The sequence below is a fragment of the Lithobates pipiens genome, unplaced genomic scaffold (assembly GCF_037356315.1).
Source record: "Lithobates pipiens isolate NorthernLeopardFrog02 unplaced genomic scaffold, aLitPip1_a1.2 Scaffold_16, whole genome shotgun sequence".
Classification (NCBI taxonomy): Eukaryota; Metazoa; Chordata; class Amphibia; order Anura; family Ranidae; genus Lithobates; species Lithobates pipiens.
This window is the reverse complement of record NW_027507748.1, coordinates 5,576,471-5,601,869: the sequence shown is the minus strand read 5'-3', so window position 1 is coordinate 5,601,869 and position 25,399 is coordinate 5,576,471. Positions and strand designations below refer to the sequence as shown.

General features: G+C 44.7%; 1 protein-coding gene across 2 annotated transcripts in view; it reads right to left on the bottom strand.

Moving 5' to 3' along the window:
• LOC143981558 (uncharacterized) overlaps window positions 1-25,399 on the bottom strand; it is an 80,510-nt gene that overhangs the window by 32,811 nt on the left and 22,300 nt on the right. For both annotated transcript variants that reach the window (XM_077479503.1, XM_077479502.1), the window contains exon 2: window positions 3,206-3,541. In XM_077479503.1, the coding sequence (XP_077335629.1) occupies window positions 3,206-3,541 (336 nt within the window). The remainder of the gene's footprint in view (window positions 1-3,205; window positions 3,542-25,399) is intronic.

Sequence of the window (25,399 nt, the reverse complement as noted above, 5' to 3'; positions counted from 1 at the left end):
TTGATCAGATCCAATATATACACAGCATGCCCCTCCCCCACCCTTACCTATAATCAGGTGTGCAGACATCTTCCTGGAGACTGGAGGAGATAGATTGTGTCTGTGTGCACCCCTCCCCCAACACTAAATCCCCCCACTAACATCACACCCATTTTCTTCAGTCATGTGACCCCCATCAGGGTTGTCACCCCCACAACTTTTATTTACTTATTGAGAATCTACAGAAGAAGCTCATTATATTACTGACAACCTGAAATATGACAGAAACTCCTATTAGAGACGACTCTTTCCTAAGAGGTGAAACCTGATTGGCTGCCATTGGCAGAAGCTCCGCCCTCCATTGGGGATCTGTCACCCCCCCATCAATGGTCACATCTACCACATGGGGACCCCGAGCAGAAGGCACAGCACAGTTCAGATCACAGCAACTTCAGGAGGGCTGAGCACTGCAGATGTGACTCCACAGGGAATGGTGAGGATGGGGCAGTAATCAGAGGACATTGTACATACGTCTCTCCCAGATCTTCTACTATATAATGTATGGAGATAAAGACACGGAGCGGGGAGGACACTGCTAGGACTGGGGGTGGGGGTTGGATGGACTTACCTTCTACATGGACGGTGTATATAAAGACACGGAGCGGGGAGGACACTGCTAGGAGTGGGGGTGGGGGATGGGTGGACTTACCTTCTACATGGACGGTGTATATAAAGACACGGAGCGGGGAGGACACTGCTAGGACTGGGGGTGGGGGTTGGATAGACTTACCTTCTACATGGACGGTGTATATAAAGACACGGAGTGGGGAGGACACTGCTAGGACTGGAGGTGGGGGTTGGATGGACTTACCTTCTACATGGACGGTGTATATAAAGACACGGAGCGGGGAGGACACTGCTAGGACTGGGGGTGGGGGTTGGGTGGACTTACCTTCTACATGGACAGTGTATATAAAGACACGGAGCGGGGAGGACACTGCTAGGACTGGGGGTGGGGGTTGGATGGACTTACCTTCTACATGGACGGTGTATATAAAGACACGGAGCGAGGAGGACACTGCTACGACTGGGGGTGGGGGTTGGATGGACTTACCTTCTACATGGATGGTGTATATAAAGACACGGAGCGGGGAGGACACTGCTAGGACTGGAGGTGGGGGTTGGATGGACTTACCTTCTACATGGACGGTGTATATAAAGACACGGAGCGGGGAGGACACTGCTAGGACTGGGGGTGGGGGTTGGATGGACTTACCTTCTACATGGACGGTGTATATAAAGACACGGAGCGAGGAGGACACTGCTACGACTGGGGGTGGGGGTTGGATGGACTTACCTTCTACATGGATGGTGTATATAAAGACACGGAGCGGGGAGGACACTGCTAGGACTGGAGGTGGGGGTTGGATGGACTTACCTTCTACATGGACGGTGTATATAAAGACACGGAGCGGGGAGGACACTGCTAGGAGTGGGGGTGGGGGTGGGGGATGGGTGGACTTACCTTCTACATGGACGGTGTATATAAAGACACGGAGCGGGGAGGACACTGCTAGGACTGGAGGTGGGGGTTGGATGGACTTACCTTCTACATGGACGGTGTATATAAAGACACGGAGTGGGGAGGACACTGCTAGGACTGGAGGTGGGGGTTGGATGGACTTACCTTCTACATGGACGGTGTATATAAAGATACGGAGCGGGGAGGACACTGCTAGGACTGGAGGTGGGGGTTGGATGTACTTACCTTCTACATGGACGGTGTATATAAAGACACGGAGCGGGGAGGACACTGCTAGGACTGGAGGTGGGGGTTGGATGGACTTACCTTCTATATGGACGGTGTATATAAAGATACGGAGCGGGGAGGACACTGCTAGGACTGGAGGTGGGGGTTGGATGGACTTACCTTCTACATGGACGGTGTATATAAATACATGGAGTGGGGAGGACACTGCTAGGACTGGGGGTGGGGGTTGGATGGACTTACCTTCTACATGGACGGTGTATATAAAGACACGGAGCGGGGAGGACACTGCTAGGACTGGGGGTGGGGGTTGGATGGACTTACCTTCTACATGGACGGTGTATATAAAGACACGGAGCGGGGAGGACACTGCTAGGACTGGGGGTGGGGGTTGGGTGGACTTACCTTCTACATGGACGGTGTATATAAAGACACGGAGCGGGGAGGACACTGCTAGGACTGGGGGTGGGGGTTGGATGGACTTACCTTCTACATGGAGGGTGTATATAAAGACACGGAGCGGGGAGGACACTGCTAGGACTGAGGGTGGGGGTTGGATGGACTTACCTTCTACATGGACGGTGTATATAAAGACACGGAGCGGGGAGGACACTGCTAGGACTGAGGGTGGGGGTTGGATGGACTTACCTTCTACATGGACGGTGTATATAAAGACACGGAGCGGGGAGGACACTGCTAGGACTGGGGGTGGGGGTTGGATGGACTTACCTTCTACATGGACGGTGTATATAAAGACACGGAGCGGGGAGGACACTGCTAGGACTGGGGGTGGGGGTTGGATGGACTTACCTTCTACATGGACGGTGTATATAAAGACACGGAGCGGGGAGGACACTGCTAGGACTGGGGGTGGGGGTTGGGTGGACTTACCTTCTACATGGACGGTGTATATAAAGACACGGAGCGGGGAGGACACTGCTAGGACTGGGGGTGGGGGTTGGGTGGACTTACCTTCTACATGGACGGTGTATATAAATACATGGAGTGGGGAGGACACTGCTAGGACTGGGGGTGGGGGTTGGATGGACTTACCTTCTACATGGACGGTGTATATAAAGACACGGAGCGGGGAGGACACTGCTAGGACTGGGGGTGGGGGTTGGATGGACTTACCTTCTACATGGACGGTGTATATAAAGACACGGAGCGGGGAGAACACTGCTAGGACTGGGGGTGGGGGTTGGATGGACTTACCTTCTACATGGACGGTGTATATAAAGACACGGAGCGGGGAGGACACTGCTAGGACTGGGGGTGGGGGTTGGGTGGACTTACCTTCTACATGGACGGTGTATATAAATACATGGAGTGGGGAGGACACTGCTAGGACTGGGGGTGGGGGTTGGATGGACTTACCTTCTACATGGACGGTGTATATAAAGACACGGAGCGGGGAGGACACTGCTAGGACTGGGGGTGGGGGTTGGGTGGACTTACCTTCTACATGGACGGTGTAATAATCTATCTGTGTATGGTGTCCTGCAGAGCTGTATATAATCACACGGTATCTCCCGTCATTCTCCGGAGTCACATTGGATATGATGAGACTTCCATTCTCTGATAATCTTGTATTGGGGGAGGGGATGTTGTCAGATTTCCTCAGTCTACATCCCCAGTGTTCCTGTATTGTGATGTAATAATGTCCGGTTGGGTATTTATAATGCCAATCAATCCGGTCACATCTCCCTGTATCTGGATGGTTGAGGGTGACATGATGTCTGATGGGGATGAGAAGGTCAGATCCCGGCCGGGTGAATATTTCCGGGACATTTCCTGCACAGACAGAATACAGGTCCCAGTCAGGTCACAGTGTACTCCCCTCCCCCTCATATAACACACATTGATGTAGAACCATCTGGAATCTCGTGAGACTAATGAATAAAAAATCCAACATCTGGATCAGTGGGAGGGGCTTGTTGTCTAGAACCCGGGAACTGCGATGGGCACCAGGCCCCGCCCCCTATCCCTGCTGTCCGCCCTTTGCCCCACCCCCATCCCTCCTTGTCCACCCTCTGGGGGTGGGGGATGGGGCAGGCTGGCATCCTCATACACATCGGTGCCGTACATGAGATGCACGTGTGATGTCATTCTTCTGCGTCACTGTGATGCCGTGCTTTCCGCCATCTTGGCTGATCCATGTGTGGGAGGCGGTTTTTGGCTCCAATTCCTTGGCGGCAGACTCCTCCCACTATTTATCATGTCAGCGTGACGCTGGGAGAGGCCCGGGGGGGAGACGTGTGAAGAACGGAAAAATGTGTTTTGTTTTGATTTGTTCTTTACATGAATTCGTTTAATTAGATTTGTTTAATTTGTTTAATTTATTTTCAGAATTCGTTTTGTTCATATTCAAATCAATTAAAATGTTCTAATTCAAATTCAGATCGATTCAAAAAGTTTTTCAAATGATTTTCAAATTTCAAAAGTTTTCGAATTTGAATTGTATTCCAATTTCCAAAGAAAAAAATTGAATAGAAAATAAAGGAATAGAATAGAAAATAAAATAGTAAAATATAATAGAGTAAAACAGAACAAAATAGGATAGAAAATAAAAGAACAGCATGGAATTGGAATACAATAGAGTGAACTAGAATAGAATAAAGAATGGAATTAAATAGAAAGATTATACCCATTTCTGAAATTTGAATAGAATAGAGAGATTAAAAAAAAAACAATAGACTAAATTAAAATAGAATAGAAATAATATAACCGTTTTCCAAAATTCAAATAGAATCAATATGAATTTGAATAGAATATAAAAGAATAGAATAGAAAATAACACAATAGTATAGAAAAATAGAACATAGTCGAATAGAATAGAATAGAATGAATATAACCATCTTCTTATTCTAATCTATTATTTTCTATTCTGTTCAAATCTGAATTGATTCGATTTAAATTTTGTGCAATGGTTATAGTCTTTAAATTCTAATGTTTTTTTAATTATAATTATAGTATTAGTATATTAGTATTATCTTTCTATTTGTTCTATAATATTCTATTCTATTATTTTCTATTCAAATTCTTTTTGAAATTCAAATTTTGGAAGGTGGTTATATACTTTCTATTCTTTTCTGTTGTTTTTTTTTCTATACTATTCTAATCTATTATTTTCTATTAAAATTCAAAATGGGGGGGGGGGCGGAGCCGGCCGGCGGAGTGTATGGCTGCTTAGGAGTACAGCTCCCGCCGTGTAATCTCTCTGGAGCAACATACAGCAACGAAAGGCACCGAATCTCCGCACGATCAGACCGAGGAAGGAGTGCTGACCATAACGGGAATGCAGAGAAAGAGAAAAGACCGGAGGGAACCCGGTAAGCTTACAGACTTTTTCGCCCGCTCAGGCCGCGCCGCTAGCCAAGATGGCGCCGGCCATAGCGCCAGCAACACGCGTCCGTCCTCCCCGCATATCAGAGGGGGATGGAGAGGAGACGGTTCCCCAGCGGAGGAGCGGGGACAGCGCTTCCCAGACTCCCTTGCCTCGTCTGCTTCAAACAGTCCTGCTAAAGCCAAACAAAGGATAGCTGACACATCTCCTGTGGGCTCAGATTCAGACAACAGAGGAGTAGTGTTAGATGACACCTTGGAGTTCCAAGACGCCATTGCGGCCTTTCCTACCAACAATGCCCCAGTAATGGACTCAACTATGAAGGAGATGCTATTAACCCTGCGTAGTGCAATTCACACAGATATGCTGCAACTGGTCAAACAATGTAAATCAGAAGTTAAAGCGGTTAGCAGCAGAGTGACACACATCGAGAATAAGATGGGTGAAATTACTGAAACCTTTAATGCAATGGTGGACGCACACAATGACCATGACGATGATATTCAATGGCTGAAATCAAAGGTCGCGGACCTTGAGGATCGTTCCAGGAGGAACAACATTAAGATAAGGGGGATCCCCGAAGCAGTTAAACCGCAAGAGCTAGTGACCTTCCTGGCTAAGGTAATGAAAGATGCATTACCAGACCTGTCTGGGGAAGAATTAACAATAGACAGGATTCATAGACTGCCGAAACCCCGCCACATCCCTGAACAACTTCCGAGAGACACTATAGCTCGAATTCATTACTTTCATGTCAAAGAAAAGTTTATGGCCGCGACCAGAAATACGACCCAACTACCAGAAACCCTGCAGGGACTGTCGTTCTTCGCAGATCTCTCGGCCCACACAATGCAACGCAGACGCAACTTGGTGACCATCACCAAACCGTTAAGGAACCACAAAATTCCCTACCGTTGGAGCTACCCAGCTAAATTGGTGGTGATGAGAGGCGACCGTGACTACATGATCTCCACCCTGGAGGATGGCATCAAGCTGTTAGAAAAATGGAACATCATCCCCCGCCAGAACGACGCTCATCAGCAGGACGAGATGGATGGCAAGCGTGATTCCGACCATTACACTTGAACTTCCCACAAGTTGGTGCCTACAGTTCAACTTCGTACACTCCGGAGAGCTGTACCGGCGACATGGACTAGTTCATCTTTCCCCTAAAAATAGCAGGTGCACGCCTGTTCAGATTTCGCGAGAAATCGTACCTTTTTATTCCAGGTGCTAAAGCACAATTGTTTGTTTGACTTTCTCTTTAGTTTCTCCTTTGTTTATCATCTCTTTCTTTGTTACACCTTTTTGCTTCCCGATTTTCAGTCCACTAGGAAGACTCTTCGACAGAAGCTCTACAAGACAATAACTCTGATCTACTGAATTACGGTACCCCATACCTCTGAGATTAATACTTACCTTATATGCTTCCCACGACACACTGGCTTATCCCACTGTTCCATCATCATATTTCTTCGCCCAGGCTACTAACTGTTTACCGTTACTACTAAAATCCCACTCCTGTGTACCAAGTAACTTGCTGCTCTGTTCATATTGCTACCCTTTCTGTGAAAATGGCGTTTAAAATTACTTCCATGAACGTAAACGGTTTAAATATTCCTTTTAAAAGGCATATGGTGTGGAAAGAGGCCCATTCCCAAAAATGTGATATACTATGTTTACAAGAGACACATTTTAAAGTAAAAGGGCATCCTCTCCTATCCCATAACCAATTTCCGCACTGCTATTACGCATGTGCGCAATAAAAAAAAAGAGGAGTCGCTATCCTAATTAAACAGTCATTAACGTTTAAATACAAAGCCCACTACAGTGATATTGAAGGCAGATATATTATTCTGACATGTGAGATAGGGGATGTTGCCTATACCATTGTCAATGTTTATGCCCCCAACAATAACCAAATAGCTTTTTTAAATAAGTTATGGAAAAAAGTACGACTACATATGTATGGTCATGTTATACTTTGTGGGGATCTGAACGTTATTGCTGACCACCAGCTGGACGTGTCTAAATCTGGTGGCGGGAAAGCGATTAGATCTTCCCTATCTGGTTTCATGTGTAGAAATAATTTGTACGATGTTTGGAGATGCCAACACTCCAATGAAAGGGATTTTTCATTCTTCTCAAAAGTCCACTTGACGTATTCTAGAATCGATGTTTTCTTAGTGGACAAATTTCTTTTACAAAAAATCTCAAAGTCTGACATAGGACAAATCTCTTGGTCCGACCACGCGCCGGTGTCTGTGACGGTGGGCACTCCAAATTTTACTACTAGAGCCAACAGATGGCGCAACGATACCCTACTGTTCGCAGATCCGGCGCTTGCATCGGAAATAGAGAATTCAATCAAAGAGTTTTTTCAATTTAATGCCCAATGTTGACCCGTTCACCCTATGGTTATCCCACAAGGCGTATGTAAGGGGGATTTTATTGAAACATAGTGCGGCCTTACGGAGGAAGAGGAGGCAGCGAATGGAAGACGTACTGAATGACATTAACCAATTGGAATCCCTAAATAAATTGACACCTTCCCTAGATACTAGTTCTAAGCTATGTAAGGCAAGAGAAGACCTTAGGAACCTGTTAGTTTCCCAACATGTCAGGACTATACATAGACTTAAAGCTAACTTTTATATGCATGGCAACAAGGCAGGTAAACTACTAGCAAACCAACTGAAAGATAAAATTATTAGACAAAAAATTCCCTTCCTATTTCACCATAAGACTAGAACTAAACACATTAACCCTAAAGATATTGCAGACACTTTCAAAGACTATTACGAAAACTTGTACAATATAGGTAAAGACCCCGATACCCCCCCAACCGTCATTAAACATGATGAACTCCTTCTTTAAAGACATCTCGCTTCCTGCGGTCCAGCCTGGGGATTTAGACATATTGAATTCCCCATTTACTGTACTAGAGATCAAAGAAACTATAGCTAAACTTCCCAATGGTAAAACACCAGGACCAGACGGATATTCCCCAGAATATTATAAACAATATAAAGAAATACTAGCTCCACACCTACAGAAGGTCTTCCAGAGCGCTGCCTTCTCGGCCTCATTCCCTGAAGAGATGTTACAAGCTACAATTATCACACTGCCCAAACCGGGAAAGGAACCAAATAGTGCCCAGAATTTCAGACCCATATCGCTGTTAAATACAGATGTTAAATTGTACGCAAAAATTATAGCAAATAGACTGGCGAAGGCTCTTCCACGTCTTATTAATCAAGACCAGGTGGGTTTTGTAGAAAGCAGACAAGCCACGGACGCTACAAGGCGTATAATTAACATTGTACACTGTGCAAACGATTCCAGACAACCCTCTGTTCTCCTCTCATTAGACGCCGAAAAGGCTTTTGACAGGATACATTGGGGATACATGTCTAAAGTGCTAGATAAATTTGGATTTAACGGGCAAATTAAATTGGTTATCAATGCTTTATATTCTACTCCGTCAGCCATGGTATTTACAGAGGGCGTTTTCTCGGAACCATTTTCCATTTCTAATGGAACGCGACAGGGGTGCCCCCTGTCGCCTGTAATTTTTGCACTTATGATGGAACCGTTAGCAGAAACAATCAGACAACATCCTCAAATAAAAGGCATACTTGTAGGAAAGGAAGAACACACTATTACTTTATTTGCAGATGACATTATACTTTCATTGTCCAACCCGACTCAATCACTCACAGTTATCCAGGATCTACTCACTCAATTTAATGCGATTTCCTATTACAAGGTTAACGAGTCAAAATCCAATATCATGGGTTTGGTTTTACCTTTGGATGTGGAACTCTCATTAAAAAATTCGCTACCATTTACATGGGTAGACGGTTCTTTTCAATATCTGGGCATTTCCATTACGAGCCAAATTTCCCAGCTCTACCAAGCCAACTTTGAACCACTAATTGCAGAATTTACACAAGAAATGATGAAAATGAAACGTTATTATTTATCCTGGTCAGGTAGACTGGCAGTATATAAGATGATCCTGCTCCCCAAATTGTTATATTACTTTAGAGCGCTCCCTGTCCGGGTACCAGCTTCATTCTACTCTAAAATGCAAACTGCTTTGTCACATTTCCTGTGGGATGGGAAAAAGGCTAGATGTCATCATAATCTCCTTACGAAGCACAGAGAGGTAGGAGGTATGGGGGTTCCACTTTTAACCACTTGAGATCCGCGCTATAGTCAAATGACGGCTACAGCGCGGATCTCAATTTCCGGAACTACGTCTATTGACGTCGTCCCCTTTAAGAGTTCCCTGCGCGCTCCCGGGAGCGCGCATCGGGGAAAATCTGTGTTGGCCGTGTCACACAGCCAATCACAGATCGCTGTAAACGGCCAATCACAGCGGCCGTTTACAGCACGATCGCCTCCTCCAATGGGTGATGATCTCAAATGTAAACAAATGAGATCATCACCCATTGCCGAATGTGTCTCCTCACACAGCGATAGCGTGTGAGGAGACAGCGAACAGTGAGTGAGCTTCTCTGCCAGTCCAGTCATAAATAAAAAGTGCCAGTCATACTAATAAACCCTGCCAGTGCCCAGATCTACCCTGCCAGTGCCCAGATATACCCCACCTGTGCCCAGATCTACCCCACCTGTGCCCACCTGTGGCCACCTGTGCCCACCTGTGCCCACCTGTGCACCGCCAGTGCCCACCTGTGCACCGCCAGTGCTCCATCTGTGCACCGCCAGTGCCCGCCGGTGCCCATCTGTACCAATTGGTGCCCATCTGTGCCTCAGCAGTGCCCATCTGTGCCGCCTAAGCAGTGCCCATCTGTGCCGCCTCAGCAGTGCCCATCTGTGCCGCCTCAGCAGTGCCCATCTGTGCCGCCTCAGCAGTGCCCATCTGTGCCCATCTGCTGCCTTATCAGTGCACATGCGTGCAATAAATCAGTGCACATCTGTGCCGACTCAGCAGTGCCCATCTGTGCCGACTCAGCAGTGCCCATCTGTGCCGACTCAGCAGTGCCCATCTGCCGCCTCAGCAGTGCCCATCTGCCGCCTCATCAGTGCATATCCGTGCAATAAATCAGTGCACATCTGTGCCGACCCATCAGTGCCCATCTGCCGCCTCAGCAGTGCCCATCTGTGCCGCCTCAGCAGTGCCCATCTGTGCCGCCTCAGCAGTGCCCATCTGTGCCGCCTCAGCAGTGACCATCTGCCGCCTCATCAGTGCACATCCGTGCAATAAATCTGCACATCTGTGCAATAAATCAGTGCACATCTGTGCCGACCCATCAGTGCCCATTTGTGCCACCTCAAAAGCGCCCATCTGTGCCACCTCAAAAGTGCCCATCTGTGCCACCTCATCAGTGCCCATCAGTGCTACCATGGCTAAACGTGTCTTTTCCGCTGAGGAGGCGTACCAAATTATTTCCGCGGCCGACGAGAGCAACGGGGAGCTCTCCTCTTCAGATTCCTTTTCGGATTCGGATTCTGAAGCCGACGTAAATTATGAGCCAGTCCTCAGCAGTGAAACACTGACTGATGAATCCGAGGAGGAAGATATCCGGCCCATCAAGCGAAGGTGTTCTAGTGAGGCAGTGCCGTCCACCAGCACTGCAGTGCCGTCCACCAGCACCGCAGTGCCGTCCACCAGCACCGCAGTGCCGTCCACTAGCACCGCAGTGCCCCAGCAAGAAAGGCCAAGTACCAGTGGGGTGTCATCTCAGCCCCAAAGGGTTAGGAGCCATGCTGGCCTTCCCTATGCCCTTCAGAACCCCTTGTGGCTTCCTCCTAATTCAGGAGAGGCCAATGTTCCCCCTTTCACCGCCCAGCCAGGAGTCCAGGTGGACACGGAGAATTTTAGCCCTATCGATTTTTTTAATTTAATTTTTACGGAGGACATGTTGGCGTCAATTGTGGCCCAGTGCAACCTGTATGCACAACAATTTATTTTTCAAAATCCGACCTCCTATTATGCCCGTCCCTACGAATGGAGAGACCTAACGGTGGAGGAGTTCAAGCTTTTTTTAGGCCTCACATTTAATATGGGACTCAACAAAAAAAATCAATTACGTACCTACTGGTCAACCCACCCCCTCCACCACTCACCGCTCTTCTCCGCGGTAATGCCCAGAACCAGATATCAGATGATCCTGAGGTTCTTACATTTCAGTGACAATTCCCAGTGCCTTCCATGAAATGATCCAAATTATGACCGCCTTTACAAAATTCGACCAATACTAAATTATTTTTCAGAAATATTCCCCAAATTGTTTACCCCGGACCAACACATATGTGTGGATGAGTCCCTTATTAAATTTAGTGGCAGGCTTAGGATGAAGCAATTTATGCCCAGCAAAAGGGCCCGCTATGGGGTGAAGGTCTACAAATTATGTGACCGAGCCACAGGGTACACATATTCCTTCAAGGTGTACGAAGGGAAGGACACCCAGCTACAGCCCCCTAATTGTCCGGACTACTTGGGATCCAGCGGAAAAATTGTTTGGGACCTCATATACCCCCTACTGGATAAAGGCTACCACCTCTATGTAGATAACTTCTACACATCTCTGCCCCTGTTCCACAACCTTCACCGGAAGAAGACGCCAGCATGTGGCACTGTAAAAAAGAACCGGAAGGGCTTTCCTCAAAGTCTGGTGAACAAGAAGCTGCGGAAAGGAGAAACCGCAAGTCTAAGAAACAAGGAGGTTCTGGCAGTGAAGTGGAGGGACAGAAGGGATGTGTATATGTTGTCTTCTATCCACAACGATACTTTCGTGGAAATCCCCAGAAGGAATGGCCCCGTAAAGAAACCCCAATGCATTTCCGAGTATAAATTGTTCATGGGAGGAGTCGACTTCAACGACCAAATGATGGAACCATATCTGGTCTCAAGACGGACATATCATTGGTACAAAAAAGTAACAATTTATTTTTTTCAATTGGCCATTTATAATTCATATGTCATTTACAGCAACGCCACCCAAAACCCCAAACGTTTCTTTGGCTACCAGGAGGAAGTTTTCACAGCCCTTATTTTCCCAAACGGCCCACCAGAAAATATTAGATCAGACGTTGTTAGTCGACTCTCCGAGCGCCACTTTCCGGATAAAATTCCCCCCACACCAACAGGCAAAAGACGCCAAAAAAGATGTAAGGTGTGTACCAAAGCAGGAGTCAGAAGAGACACATCTTATTATTGTGCACAATGTCCTTCCCAACCAGGCCTCTGTATAGGCGACTGTTTTCGGCGTTACCATACTTCAATACATTTTTTGTGAAGTATGGTAAACATAATCCTCAGTTCCTGCCTTCATACACCTTCACACCCCTTATGCCACTGCCTGCTCTGTAACGGACCCTGGCTTGTTATTTGACCACTCTTATGCCTGCCGATTCTGTACATACCGCTGCCTGATCTGGAACTGACCCTGGACTGTTATTCGACCATGCTTCTGCCTAACGATTCTGTACATACCTCTGCCTGATCTGGAACTGACCCTGGACTGTTATTCGACCATGCTTCTGTCTAACGATTCTGTACATATCTCTGCCTGATCTGGAACTGACCTTGGACTGTTTGACCACGATATTTGCCTGCCTCTTGGACTGATCTTGTATTCTGCAACTGGACTAGTGGGATTCAACACGGGGTCTCACATATGTGAGGGGCTCCAGTATAGTTTTTCTGGAAGAAGAAAACAATTTTCTTTGTTTTCTTATTCCTAGATTAGGGTCTGGAGACTCGGAGGCTTTAAAGAGATTTGGGAGGGAGAAGCCTCTACCCCTATCCCCATTCTGTCCTGAACGAGGCTCTACTTCTGTCTGCTGCCTGTAGGACTTACTGCCGTCATGCCGCACTGACCACACCACAAGGACCTGCCTACTACCAGGACCAATATTTTTGGCACTGCTGACATCTCTGCACTAACCCTGGACTGTAATATGGACAGTATCCCTGCCTGCTGCCTAAAAAACTGTGTTCGCTGTTGCTGACCAAGTCCCTGCCTGCTGCCTGGACCAGTGATATCCTCCTGTGGACAACTGCGCTTCTAAAACCACAGGTAATATTTTCTTTACCCTTTGCTCAGCATAATGTATTTGGGGGGTGTAATTCTTGGTATGTGCAGGCTATGTGTCCCTGGAACGCCGACTGTGTTTCTTGCATGTTGCGCCTCGGTATGTGGCCAGGCTGTGTAAACGTTTCACACATGTGGTATCGTTATACTCAGGAGGAGTAGTAGAATGTATTTTGGGGTGTTATTTTTGCTATGTAAATGCTATGCGTTGGAAATATCTTATAAACGGACAACTTTGTGTAAAAAAAAATGTGTTTTCATTTTTTTCCACATTTTCCAAAAACTTCTGGAAAAAAATGAACCATTGAAAAGACTCATTATGCCTCATAGATTATACGTTGGGGTGTTAGCTTTCCAAAATGGGGTCATTTTCTGGACGTTTCCATTGCTCTGGTGTTCCAGGGCCTTCAAAACTGTAATAGGTGGTTGAGAAATGAAATGTGTAATTTATGCTCCTAGAATGCCTGAAGGTGCTACTTCAAAATTAGGCTTCTATATTTGGTCAGGCTGTGTAAAAGTCTCACACATGTGGTATCGTTATACTCAGGAGGAGTAGTAGAATGTATTTTGGGGTGTTATTTTTGCTATGTAAATGCTATGTGTTGGAAATATCTTATAAACGGACAACTTTGTGTAAAAAAAAAATGCGTTTTCATTTTTTTCCACATTTTCCGAAAACTTCTGGAAAAAAATGAACCATTGAAAAGACTCATTATGCCTCATAGATTATACGTTGGGGTGTTAGCTTTCCAAAATGGGGTCATTTTCTGGACGTTTCCATTGCCCTGGTGTTCCAGGGCCTTCAAAACTGTAATAGGTGGTTGAGAAATGAAATGTGTAATTTATGCTCCTAGAATGCCTGAAGGTGCTACTTCAAAATTAGGCCTCTGTATGTGGCCAGGCTGTGCGAAAGTCTCACACATGTGGTATCGTTATACTCAGGAGGAGTAGGAGAATGTATTTTGGGGTGTTATTTGTGGTATGCACATTCCGTGTGGGAGAAATAAGCTATTACAATGAAAATTTTGTGGGAAAAAAAAAAAATCGTAATTTTGCAAAGAATTGTGGGAAAAAATGACAACTTCAAATAACTAACCATGCCTCTTACTAAATACATTGGAATGTCTACTTTCCAAAAAGGGGTCATTTGGGGGGCATTTGTACTTTCCTGGCTTGTTAGGGTCTCAAGAATGGAGATAGGCCTTAGTACATCAGATGTGATCTTTTTTTGCAAATCTTTATGATTTGCACCATAGCTTGTAGACTCTATAAATTTCACACAGATCATATAATATGCAAAAATTTGGGTTATTTTTACCAAAGATGTGTAGTAGTATAAATTGTGGCCAAAATTTATGAAGAAAAATGGCTAATTTGCTAAATTTTGTCACAGAAACGAAGAAAAATTCATTTTTTTTTCAAAATTTTCGGTCTTTTTTCATCTATAGCGCAGAAAATAAAAAAACGAGAGGTGATCAAATACCACCAAAAGAAAGCTCTATTGGTATGAAGAAAAGGACAAAAAAATCATTTGGTTACAGTGTTGCATGAGTGAGTAATTGTCATTCAAAATGTGAGAGCACTGAAAGCTGAAAATTGGTCTGGGACTGAGGGGGGTTTAAGTGCCCAGTAAGCAAGTGGTTAAAGGACTACCATATGGCGGCTATTTTAACACAAGCCGCGGCATGGTAGGACTCACCACAACCAATACATTGGTGTAGGGCTGAAAAAACTTATGTACAGAAGGGAGAAACGCAAAACTTACTGGGAACTGTAATACTATCTAGTCTACCAATATATGGGAGCCACCCCACGATTCATGCTACTCTCAAAGCATGGATCTATTTCTTGCAAGTTAAAAACCCCCACGTTAAACACGTTACATCACAGATCCCTATTAGTTCTCTTCTTTTACTTACACCAGATCTGCAACTTCAAAACTGGGAAAAGGCAGGAATTCATTTCCTAGCTGACCTTTACGATACACAAAAATTGAAACCTTTTACGCGCTTACAGTCCGAATACTTACTACCGCCTTCGGTGTTTCTAACATTCGCTAGAATCTCACATACTCTGAGAGCAACTTCTACCCATGTGATTGATATCCCGGCGGAGGTACATAAATTATGGTCAGTCGGAAAAAAAGGTATCTCATGTTTTTATAACCTACTAAATAGCAAAAAACATTTAGAGCTCCCTAGACAACTCCAAAAATGGGAATCAGAGTTGAAAATTATTATATCTCGAGAGCAATGGCTTCAAGCCATAAGATATAATAATACTCTTACAAAATGTGCTAGCTATAAAGAAACTACGCAAAAATTAAAGCTTAGATGGTATAAAACTCCGTATATAATAGCGAAATTTGATAAAACACAGAATAACCTATGTTGGAGGGGCTGTGGTCAGGTGGGAAACTTGGAGCACATGGTTTGGTCTTGTATTTCCTTGAGGAGCTATTGGGCGGTAATATCAAACTTAATAGCCGGTGTGACAGGCATATTAAACAAGGTGACTGCTGCACAGGCCCTACTAAGTGTTGATCTCGACATATACCCTGGCAACTGCCGCTCTGTAGTGCTACACATTTTGCACGCTGCACGACTAGTTATAGCCCGACACTGGAAGTCAACATCTCCTCCACTAATCAGAGAGGTTTTACAACTGGTTAACCACTTGACAACTGGGCACTTAAACACCCTTAATAACCAGACCAATTTTCAGCTTTCAGTGCTCTCACAATTTGAATGACAGTTACTCAGTCATGTAACACTGTACCCATATGAAATTTTCGTCCTTTTTTTCACACAAATAGAGCTTTCTTTTGGTGGTATTTGATCGCCTCTGGGTTATTTATTTTTTGTGCTATAAATGAAAAAATGCTTTTTTCTTCATTTCTATTAATTTTTTTTGTAAATAAGTAATTTTTCTTCATAATTTTGGCCAAAAATGTATACTGCTAAATATCTTTAGTAAAAATAATCCAAATTAGTGGAAATTTTTTATTCTCTGTGAAAGTTATAGGGTGTACAAGCTATGGTGCCAATCGCTGATCTCATTTCTTGAGACCCTAACAAGCCAGTAAAGTACAAAAAAACCCCAAATGACCCCATTTTGGAAAGTAGACATTCCAAGGTATTTAGTACATGGCACCGTTAGTTTTTTGAACTTGTCATTTTTTCCCACAATTCTTTGCAAAATGAAGATTTTTTTAAATTTAATTTTTTTTCACACCAAATTGTCATTATAACAGGTTATTTCTCTCACACAGCATGTACATTCAACAAATGAAACCCCAAAATAAATTCTGCTGCTCCTCCTGAGTACGGCAATACCACATGTGTGAGACTTTTACACAGCCTGGTCACATACACACACCCAACATTGAAGTAGCAACTTCAGGCGTTCGAGGAGCATAAATTACCCATCTAATCTCTCAACCACCTATTACACTTTTGAAGGCCCTGGAGCACCAGGACAATGGAAACGCCCACAAAGTGACCCCATTTTGGAAAGCAAACACCCCAACGTATAATCTATGAGGCATAATGAGTCCTTTGAATGGTTCATTTTTTTCCCAAAGTTTTTGGAAAATGTGGGAAAAAAATGAAAATGCATTTTTTTTACAAAAAGTTGTCCATTTCTAAGATATTTCCAACACATAGCATGTACATAGCAAAAATGACACCCCAAAATATATTCTGCTACTCCTCCTGAGTATGGCGATACCACATGTGTGAGACTTTTACACAACCTGGCCACATACACAGGCCCAACATTGAAGTAGCAACTTCAGGCGTTCTAGGAGCATAAATTACCCATCTAATCTCTCAACCACCTATTACACTTTTGAAGGCCCTGGAGCACCAGGACAATGGAAACGCCCACAAAGTGACCCCATTTTGGAAAGCAAATACCCCAACGTATAATCTATGAGGCATAATGAGTCCTTTGAATGGTTCATTTTTTCCCCAACGTTTTTGGAAAATGTGGGAAAAAAATGAAAATGCATTTTTTTACAAAAAGTTGTCCATTTATAAGATATTTCCAACACATAGCATGTACATAGCAAAAATGACACCCCAAAATATATTCTGCTACTCCTCCTGAGTATGGCGATACCACATGTGTGAGACTTTTACACAGCCTGGCCACATACACAGGCCCAACATTGAAGTAGCAACTTCAGGCGTTCGAGGAGCATAAATTACCCATCTAATCTCTCAACCACCTATTACACTTTTGAAGGCCCTGGAGCACCAGGACAATGGAAACGCCCACAAAGTGACCCCATTTTGGAAAGCAAACACCCCAACGTATAATCTATGAGGCATAATGAGTCCTTTGAATGGTTCATTTTTTTTCCCAAAGTTTTTGGAAAATGTGGGAAAAAAATGAAAATGCATTTTTTTTACAAAAAGTTGTCCATTTCTAAGATATTTCCAACACATAGCATGTACATAGCAAAAATGACACCCCAAAATATATTCTGCTACTCCTCCTGAGTATGGCGATACCACATGTGTGAGACTTTTACACAGCCTGGCCACATACACAGGCCCAACATTGAAGTAGCAACTTCAGGCGTTCTAGGAGCATAAATTACCCATCTAATCTCTCAACCACCTATTACACTTTTGAAGGCCCTGGAGCACCAGGACAATGGAAACGCCCACAAAGTGACCCCATTTTGGAAAGCAAACACCCCAACGTATAATCTGAGGCATAATGAGTCCTTTGAATGGTTCATTTTTTTTCCCAAAGTTTTTGGAAAATGTGGGAAAAAAATGAAAATGCATTTTTTTTACAAAAAGTTGTCCATTTCTAAGATATTTCCAACACATAGCATGTACATAGCAAAAATGACACCCCAAAATATATTCTGCTACTCCTCCTGAGTATGGCGATACCACATGTGTGAGACTTTTACACAGCCTGGCCACATACACAGGCCCAACATTGAAGTAGCAACTTCAGGCGTTCTAGGAGCATAAATTACCCATCTAATCTCTCAACCACCTATTACACTTTTGAAGGCCCTGGAGCACCAGGACAATGGAAACGCCCACAAAGTGACCCCATTTTGGAAAGCAAACACCCCAACGTATAATCTATGAGGCATAATGAGTCCTTTGAATGGTTCATTTTTTTCCCAAAGTTTTTGGAAAATGTGGGAAAAAAATGAAAATGCATTTTTTTTACAAAAAGTTGTCCATTTATAAGATATTTCCAACACATAGCATGTACATAGCAAAAATGACACCCCAAAATATATTCTGCTATTACTCCTGAGTATGGTGATACCACATGTGTGAGACTTTTACACAGCCTGGCCACATAGAGGCCCAACATCTTAGAAGCATCATCAGGTGTTCTAGGAACATAACTTGCGCATCCAATTTCCTTACAATCTATCACATTTTTGAAGGCCCTTCATATTTCTAACATAGCACATACATACCAAGTAAGGGGTAAACAAAAAATTACCTGTGGTTTTAGTAGTCCAATTGTCCGCAGGAGAGCCCTGATCCAGGCAGCAGGCAGGGACATGGTCAGCGACAGTAAATGGAATTGTCCAGGTAGCAGGCAGGAATATTGTCCATCCTGGTAGTAAGCAGGAACATGGTCCAAGTAGCAGGCTATGAAATAATGGGGAAAGGGGTAGAGGCTTCTCCCGCCCAAATCTCTTTGAAGCCTCTGAGTCTCCAGTCCCTAATTCGGGAATAAGAAAACTAAAAAATTAGTTTTCTTCATCCAGAAAAACTATTCTGGAGCCCCTCACATATGTGAGACCCCTTTTGTTCCCACTAGCATAGCAGGGTAAAAGATCAATCCAAGAGGCAGGTAAAAAACGTGGTCAAACAGTCCATGGTCAGTTCCAGAGAAGGCAGAGGCAGGTACAGTTTAGCGTTAGGCAGAAGCGTGGTCGTATAACAGGCCATGGTCAGTTCCGGAGAAGGCAGAGGTATGTTTAGCGTTAGGCAAAAGCTTGGTCGTATAACAGGCCAGGATCAGTTCCAGAGAAGGCAGAGGTACGTTTAGCGTTAGGCAAAAGCTTGGTCGTATAACAGGCCAGGGTCGGTGTCGGAGAAGGCAGAGGTATGTACAGTTCAGTGCAGTGGCATAAGGGGTGTGGAGGAAAATGACAGGAAATGAGAATTACGTTTACCATACTTCCCTAATAATGTAGAGAAGTATGGTAACGGCGGAAGCATTCACCTATACAGAGGCCTGGTTGGGAAGGACAATCGGGACAATAAAATGTGGTGTCTCTTCTAATTCCTCCTCTGGAGCACACCCGGCATTTTTTCTGACGTCTGCAGCCTGTTTCACTGGGGGGGATTTTGTCAGGAAAGTGGCGTTCGTGGAGTCTGCTCACACAATCAGAGCGAATAGTTTCTGGTGGGCCTTCAGGGTACAAAAGGGCGGAAATAACTTCTTCTTGGTAGGACAAATAGGATACGGGGTTCTCTGTAGATTTTTGGTAAAGGACATAAGTGTTATACATGGCCAAACTGAAAAGATAAATGGACACTTTTTTATACCAGTGGCGGGATTTTCTTGTGGGAAGGTAGGGTTCAATCATCTGATCGTTAAAGTCCACTCCTCCCATAAACAAATTGTAATCATAGATGCAGGCTGGTTTCTGGATTGGGCCGTTTCTTCTGGAGACTTCTATGTAGGTGTCATTATGTATTGTCGTCAGCATGTGGACGTTTCGTTTGTCCCTCCACTTGACAGCCAATAGCTCCTGGTTCCGCAAAGATGCAGTCTCCCCTCGTTGTAGCTTTTCATTGACGAGTTTTTGCGGGAAGCCCTTTCTATTGGCTCTCACTGTACCACATGCTGGGGTGTCTCTCCGGTGAAGATTGCGGAAGAGGGGCAAGCTCATATAAAAATTATCCACATAAAGATGGTATCCCTTTCCAAGGAGTGGATAGACAAGATGCCAGACCACTCTTCCGCTGGCTCCAATGTACTCTGGGCATTCAGGGGGGTGCAGTTGGGAGTCCTTTCCTTCGTACACCAGGAAGGAGTAGATGTATCCCGTGGCTCGGTCACAAAGTTTGTACATTTTAACCCCATATCGGGCCCTTTTGCTGGGGATAAACTGTTTGATGCCAAGCCTGCCTGAGAATTTTACAAGGGACTCATCCACGGAAATATTCTGTTCGGGGGTATATAATTGGGGAAATTTTTCAGAGAAATAATTTAGGAGTGGCCAAATTTTAAATAGTTTGTCAAAAGCTGGGTCATTTCGGGGAAGGCACTGGGTGTTGTCATTGTAGTGGAGGAACCGCATAATCATTACGTATCGTGATCTTGGCATAAGAGATGAGAAGAGTGGCATGTGGTGGACAGGTTTGGTAGACCAATAGGAGTACAATTGTTTTTTTTTGAAAGTCCCATAGAAAATGTTAGGCCTAAGAAAATTTTGAATTCCTCTACAGTTAGTTCTCTCCACTGAAAGGGACGGGCATAACTAGAGCCAGGGTTGCTTACTATGTGCTGCTGTGCGTAGAGGTTGCACTGGGCCACAATGGATGATAGTAAGTCTTCGGTGAAAGCCAAATGAAAAAACTCTAGCATTGAAAAATCATCGGTGTTCACCTGGACACCTGGCTGGGCGGTGAAGGGGGGGATATTTGCTTCTCCGGAATTAGAGGGCAGCCACAGGGGGTGTTGAAGGGCATAGGGAAGGCTGGCATGGCCCCTATTCGAGGTGGACGGCACTGCTCTCGGGACTGCTCTCGGGGTGGACGGCACTGCTCTCGGGGTGGACAGCACTGCTCTCGGGGTGGACGGCACTGCTCTCGAGGTGGACGGCACTGCTCTCGAGGTGGACGGCACTGCGCTGCTGGTAGTAGGCTGCTGCTCCACGCCAGAACGCATTCTTTTCACGGGCACATATTCTTCTTCTGATTCAGTATCAGACCCGCTGCTTGTAACGGGTTCATAGGCAGAATCCGAATTGGACAGAGAATCAGAGAGCTCCGCGCTGCTCTCATCGGTTATACTTAAAAGCTGGTAGGCCTCCTCGCTAGTAAAATATTTTTTTGCCATACTGGTGGCTGGTGAGGCTGCACTGGTGGGCACAGGTGGCACTGGTGGGCACAGGCGGCACTGGTGGACACAGGCGGCACTGGGCACTATAGTGGCTTTGGTTGCACTGGTGTGGCTCTGGTGGCACTGATTAGCACACAGATGGCACTGGTGGGCACACAGATGGAACTGGTGGGCACACAGATGGCACTGGTGGGCACAGGCGGCACTGGTGGGCACAGGCGGCACTGATGTCACTATAGTGGCTTTGGTTGCACTGGTGTGGCTCTGGTGGCACTGACTAGCACACAGATGGCACTGGCGGGCACAGGCGGCACTGGTGGGGCACAGGCGGCACTGGTGGGGCATAGGCGGCACTGGTGGGGCACTGATGGGCACAGGTGGCACTGGTGTGGCACTGGTGTGCACTGTAGTGGCACTGGTGTGGATCTGGTGTGGATCTGGTGGCACAGGGGTGGCACAGGGGTGGCACAGGTGTGGCACAGGTGGCACAGAGGTGACAGATGGCACAGAGGTGACAGATGGCACTGTTGTGGCACTGCTGATCCCTGTTGTGGCACTGCTGGGCAGTGCTGGGGCACTGCTAGGGCACTGCTGGGCACTGCTGGGCACTGTTTTTCCCACTCACGTATACCTATGTAGCGCTCCTCTCCTCTCACGCTGCATCGGTGTGAGGAGAGGAGAGAAGTGAACTTTACATGACCCATGACGTTTTTTGTTTATATTTTGTGATCGCTCCGTCATTGGACGGAGCGATCACGTGGTAAAGGACCGCTGCTATTGGTCCTTTACCGCGATCCGTGTTGCGCCGGGTCCCGTGAAGAAAGTCCAAGAAGGACAAGAAAGTCCATGCCCAGTGGTCATTATGGGATAAATTCAACAAAACAAATTAGACCTTATCTTTACAAACTGATGTATTGCCTTGACTTGACTTATCTGTTCTGCTTTTCTACACAAGTAATACCTATTTACGTAATATTGTTACTGCATCAAACACAATAGTGTATCTAATTTTGTTGCTGTTCGTGACAAACTATGGTCGAACTAAATTTTTTGCTTTTTTTTCTGTATTTATGTTTAACCTACATCTCTAATGGGCAGACTACATATGATTCCATTGTTTAAGATTTGTATGTTTTTATGAGAACAGCTCTGTCTACTTTCTTTTCTATTTTGTTTCTAAAGCAATCCTTGTATCTATATTTGAAAATTCAATAAAAATTATTTTGAAAAAAAAAAAAAAAAATCAAAATGGATGCCATTTGAATTTTGGGAAATGGTTATATTCTTTCTATTCTATTCTATTGTTTCTTTTTTTTTCTTATTTTCTATTATATTATAGTCTATCCTATTCTTTTTTCTATTCTATCCTTTTATTTTAATTCTATTCTTCTCTTATGTATTCAAATTTACATTTATTCAATTTGAAATTCAAATTTCAGAAGATGGTTATATTCTATGTTATTCTATTCTATTTGTTTATTTTATATTTTAGTCTATTCTGTTTCTTTCTTGTATTTTCTATTCTATTTTTTTTTGTGTTTTACACTATTAGATTAGATTTATATATGCTGTTTTGTTGTTACCTCCTGGATCATAGCTCATAATTTACTACTATTTTGTTTCCTGATACTTATATGTGCTATTAAAACTTTTTCTATTTTTAAAACGTTGATATATATTTTTTTCTAATTTGTTGCTGCCTAGAAAACCCCACTTTGAGGGACAATTCCCTTTCTTCTACGCTATTATATTATATTCTTTTATTTTCTGTTATATTCTTTTCTATTCAATTTTTTTTTCTATTCTATTTCTTTATTTTCTATTCTGTTTTATTCTCTTTGGAAATGTGAAAACGATTCAAATTCAAATTTCATCCAAATTTTTTTGTTATTTTGGATTTGTTAAACCACTAGAGGACCAGCCGCCGCAGTTATACTACAGCAGGTTGTCTCTCCTGGGCAAATCGGTGTAGCTCTATGTTGGACACTTTAAGACCACTAGGGGGCACGAGCGCGCCCACAGTGCCACGACGGTGCCCGGCGGGCGCGATGTCCACAGGGCACCCGCAATCTCTCCTGAGAGAGAGAACGTAAATCTGTCAATGTAAACAGACAGATCTCCGTTCTGTCAGGAGAGAGGAGACAGATCTGCTGTTGTTTATACTAAGTATGAACAACGATCGGTCTCCTCCCCCAGTCAGTCCCATCCCCCCACAGTTAGAATCACTCCCTAGGACACATTTAACCCCTTGATTGCCCACTGGTATTAACCCCTTTCCTGCCAGTGTCATTTATACAGTAATCAGTGGCTATTTTTAGCTCTGATCGCTGCATAAATGGTCCCAAAAAAAGTGTCCGATGCGTCCGCCGCAAAGTCGCAGTCCCAATAAAAATCGCAGATCGCCGCCATTACTAGTAAAAACAAAATTGTAATGAAAATGCCATAAATCTATCCCCTATTTTGTAGACGCCATAATTATTGTGCAAACCAATCAATATACTCTTATTGTGATTTGGTAAAAAAATAAAAAAAATGAAAAGAAATAAAAAAAAAAAAAAAAAAATCATAAATGAATAAATAAATTGCACATCAAACGTGTTGGATTTGGGTATATTTGCTTGAATGATGTATGGTGTTCATTTGTCACAGCAGTTGGCGGTTGGAGGAGTCTTTGGGGGGTCAGTGAGGAATTACGTGGTTACAGGATTAGTGGGGCCCATCTAATGCCGCGTACACACGATCGGAATTTCCGGCCAGAAAAAGACCGATGAGAGCTTTTCATCGGAAAATGCGTCCGTGTGTACGCTCCATCGGAATTTAGCTGCCCGAATTTCCGCCAGCCAAAAATTTATAGTGTGTTCTCAATTTTCCCAACGGAAAATCTTTCTATCGGTAATTCCGATCGTGTGTATGCAATTCCGACACACCAAAAATCAAGCATGCTCAGATTCAACTACGAGACGGAAGTTATTGGCTACTGGCTATTGAACTTCCTTTTTCTAGTCCCGTCGTACGCGTTGTACATCACCGCGTTATAAACGATCGGAATTTGATGTGACCGTGTGTAGGCAAGACAGCTTGAGCCTAATTCCATCGGAATTCCATCGGGAAAACCATCAGAACTTTTTCCGAGGAGAATTCCGATCGTGTGTACGCGGCATAAGGTATGGCGCTTACACTTGGTTAGCGGGGGTTCTCCCAGGAGCCGGGTCCCCTGGGGGAAGGTAATATGGAAGTATGGGTGACATCAGAGAGTCCTCGAGCCGGTCGGGGCACAGCTGTGGACATAGACCATTACAGGTAAAATTGTGCCTTAAAGACACCCAAAGACCTCTTGTTGTTAAGGGTTTTGTTTTACATGTTTTACGTGATGTTATTTTATTCTTTGGTTAATAAAAATGTGGCTGCTGTGGCCATGTAAAGCCCATGTCACGCAGTTTGTGTCTTTAATTTAATGGTAAGTCCCAAGGTTGGCGAATCCTATAGTCATGCAAAATTTGGTGCAACAGCTCCAGGATGGAGACCGCTGTGACAGATGTGAGCGGGTCGCCCTCCTGGAAGCTGGCATTAGAGATCTGGAGGAGCAAGCTGCAACACTGGGCAGAAAGGACAACCTTGAAAGGGGTCCTCTGCTCGCTGATCAGGTGGTCAGTAGGGTTGATGTGGAGGGTGGAGGGGCAAGTCAGGATTATCAGATAGGAAGACGGGTTAATGTCATTAGAGGGAGTGGAAGGAGCTCGCAGAAAAGGAAGGCCGGTCCTGTATTTGTGCATCAAAACAAATTTTCCAAGTTGGGTGAAGATGTGGAGGTGGCAAACACAGAGGTGGCAGCCCTAGATGCATCTAGTAGAGGTGGTGAGGGGAGTGCAGGTAGGCCTAGACAGTTGGTGGTAATAGGGGATTCTATAATCAGAAGGACTGATAGGGTCCGGCATGTGGTGGACCGGGTGGATAAATTACTGGGAGGGGCTGGGCATGACCCAGCTGTCTTGGTCCACGTTGGAACCAATGACTGCAAGTTGAAGGGAAGGACCTCCAAGGTGATATTCTCTGAAATATTGCCTGTGCCATGCACATCACAGGAAAGGCGGGGGGTGATTAGAGAGCTGAATGCATGGCTAAAGACCTGGTGTAGGGAGGAGGGATTTGAGTTTCAGCACTGGGCTGACTTTT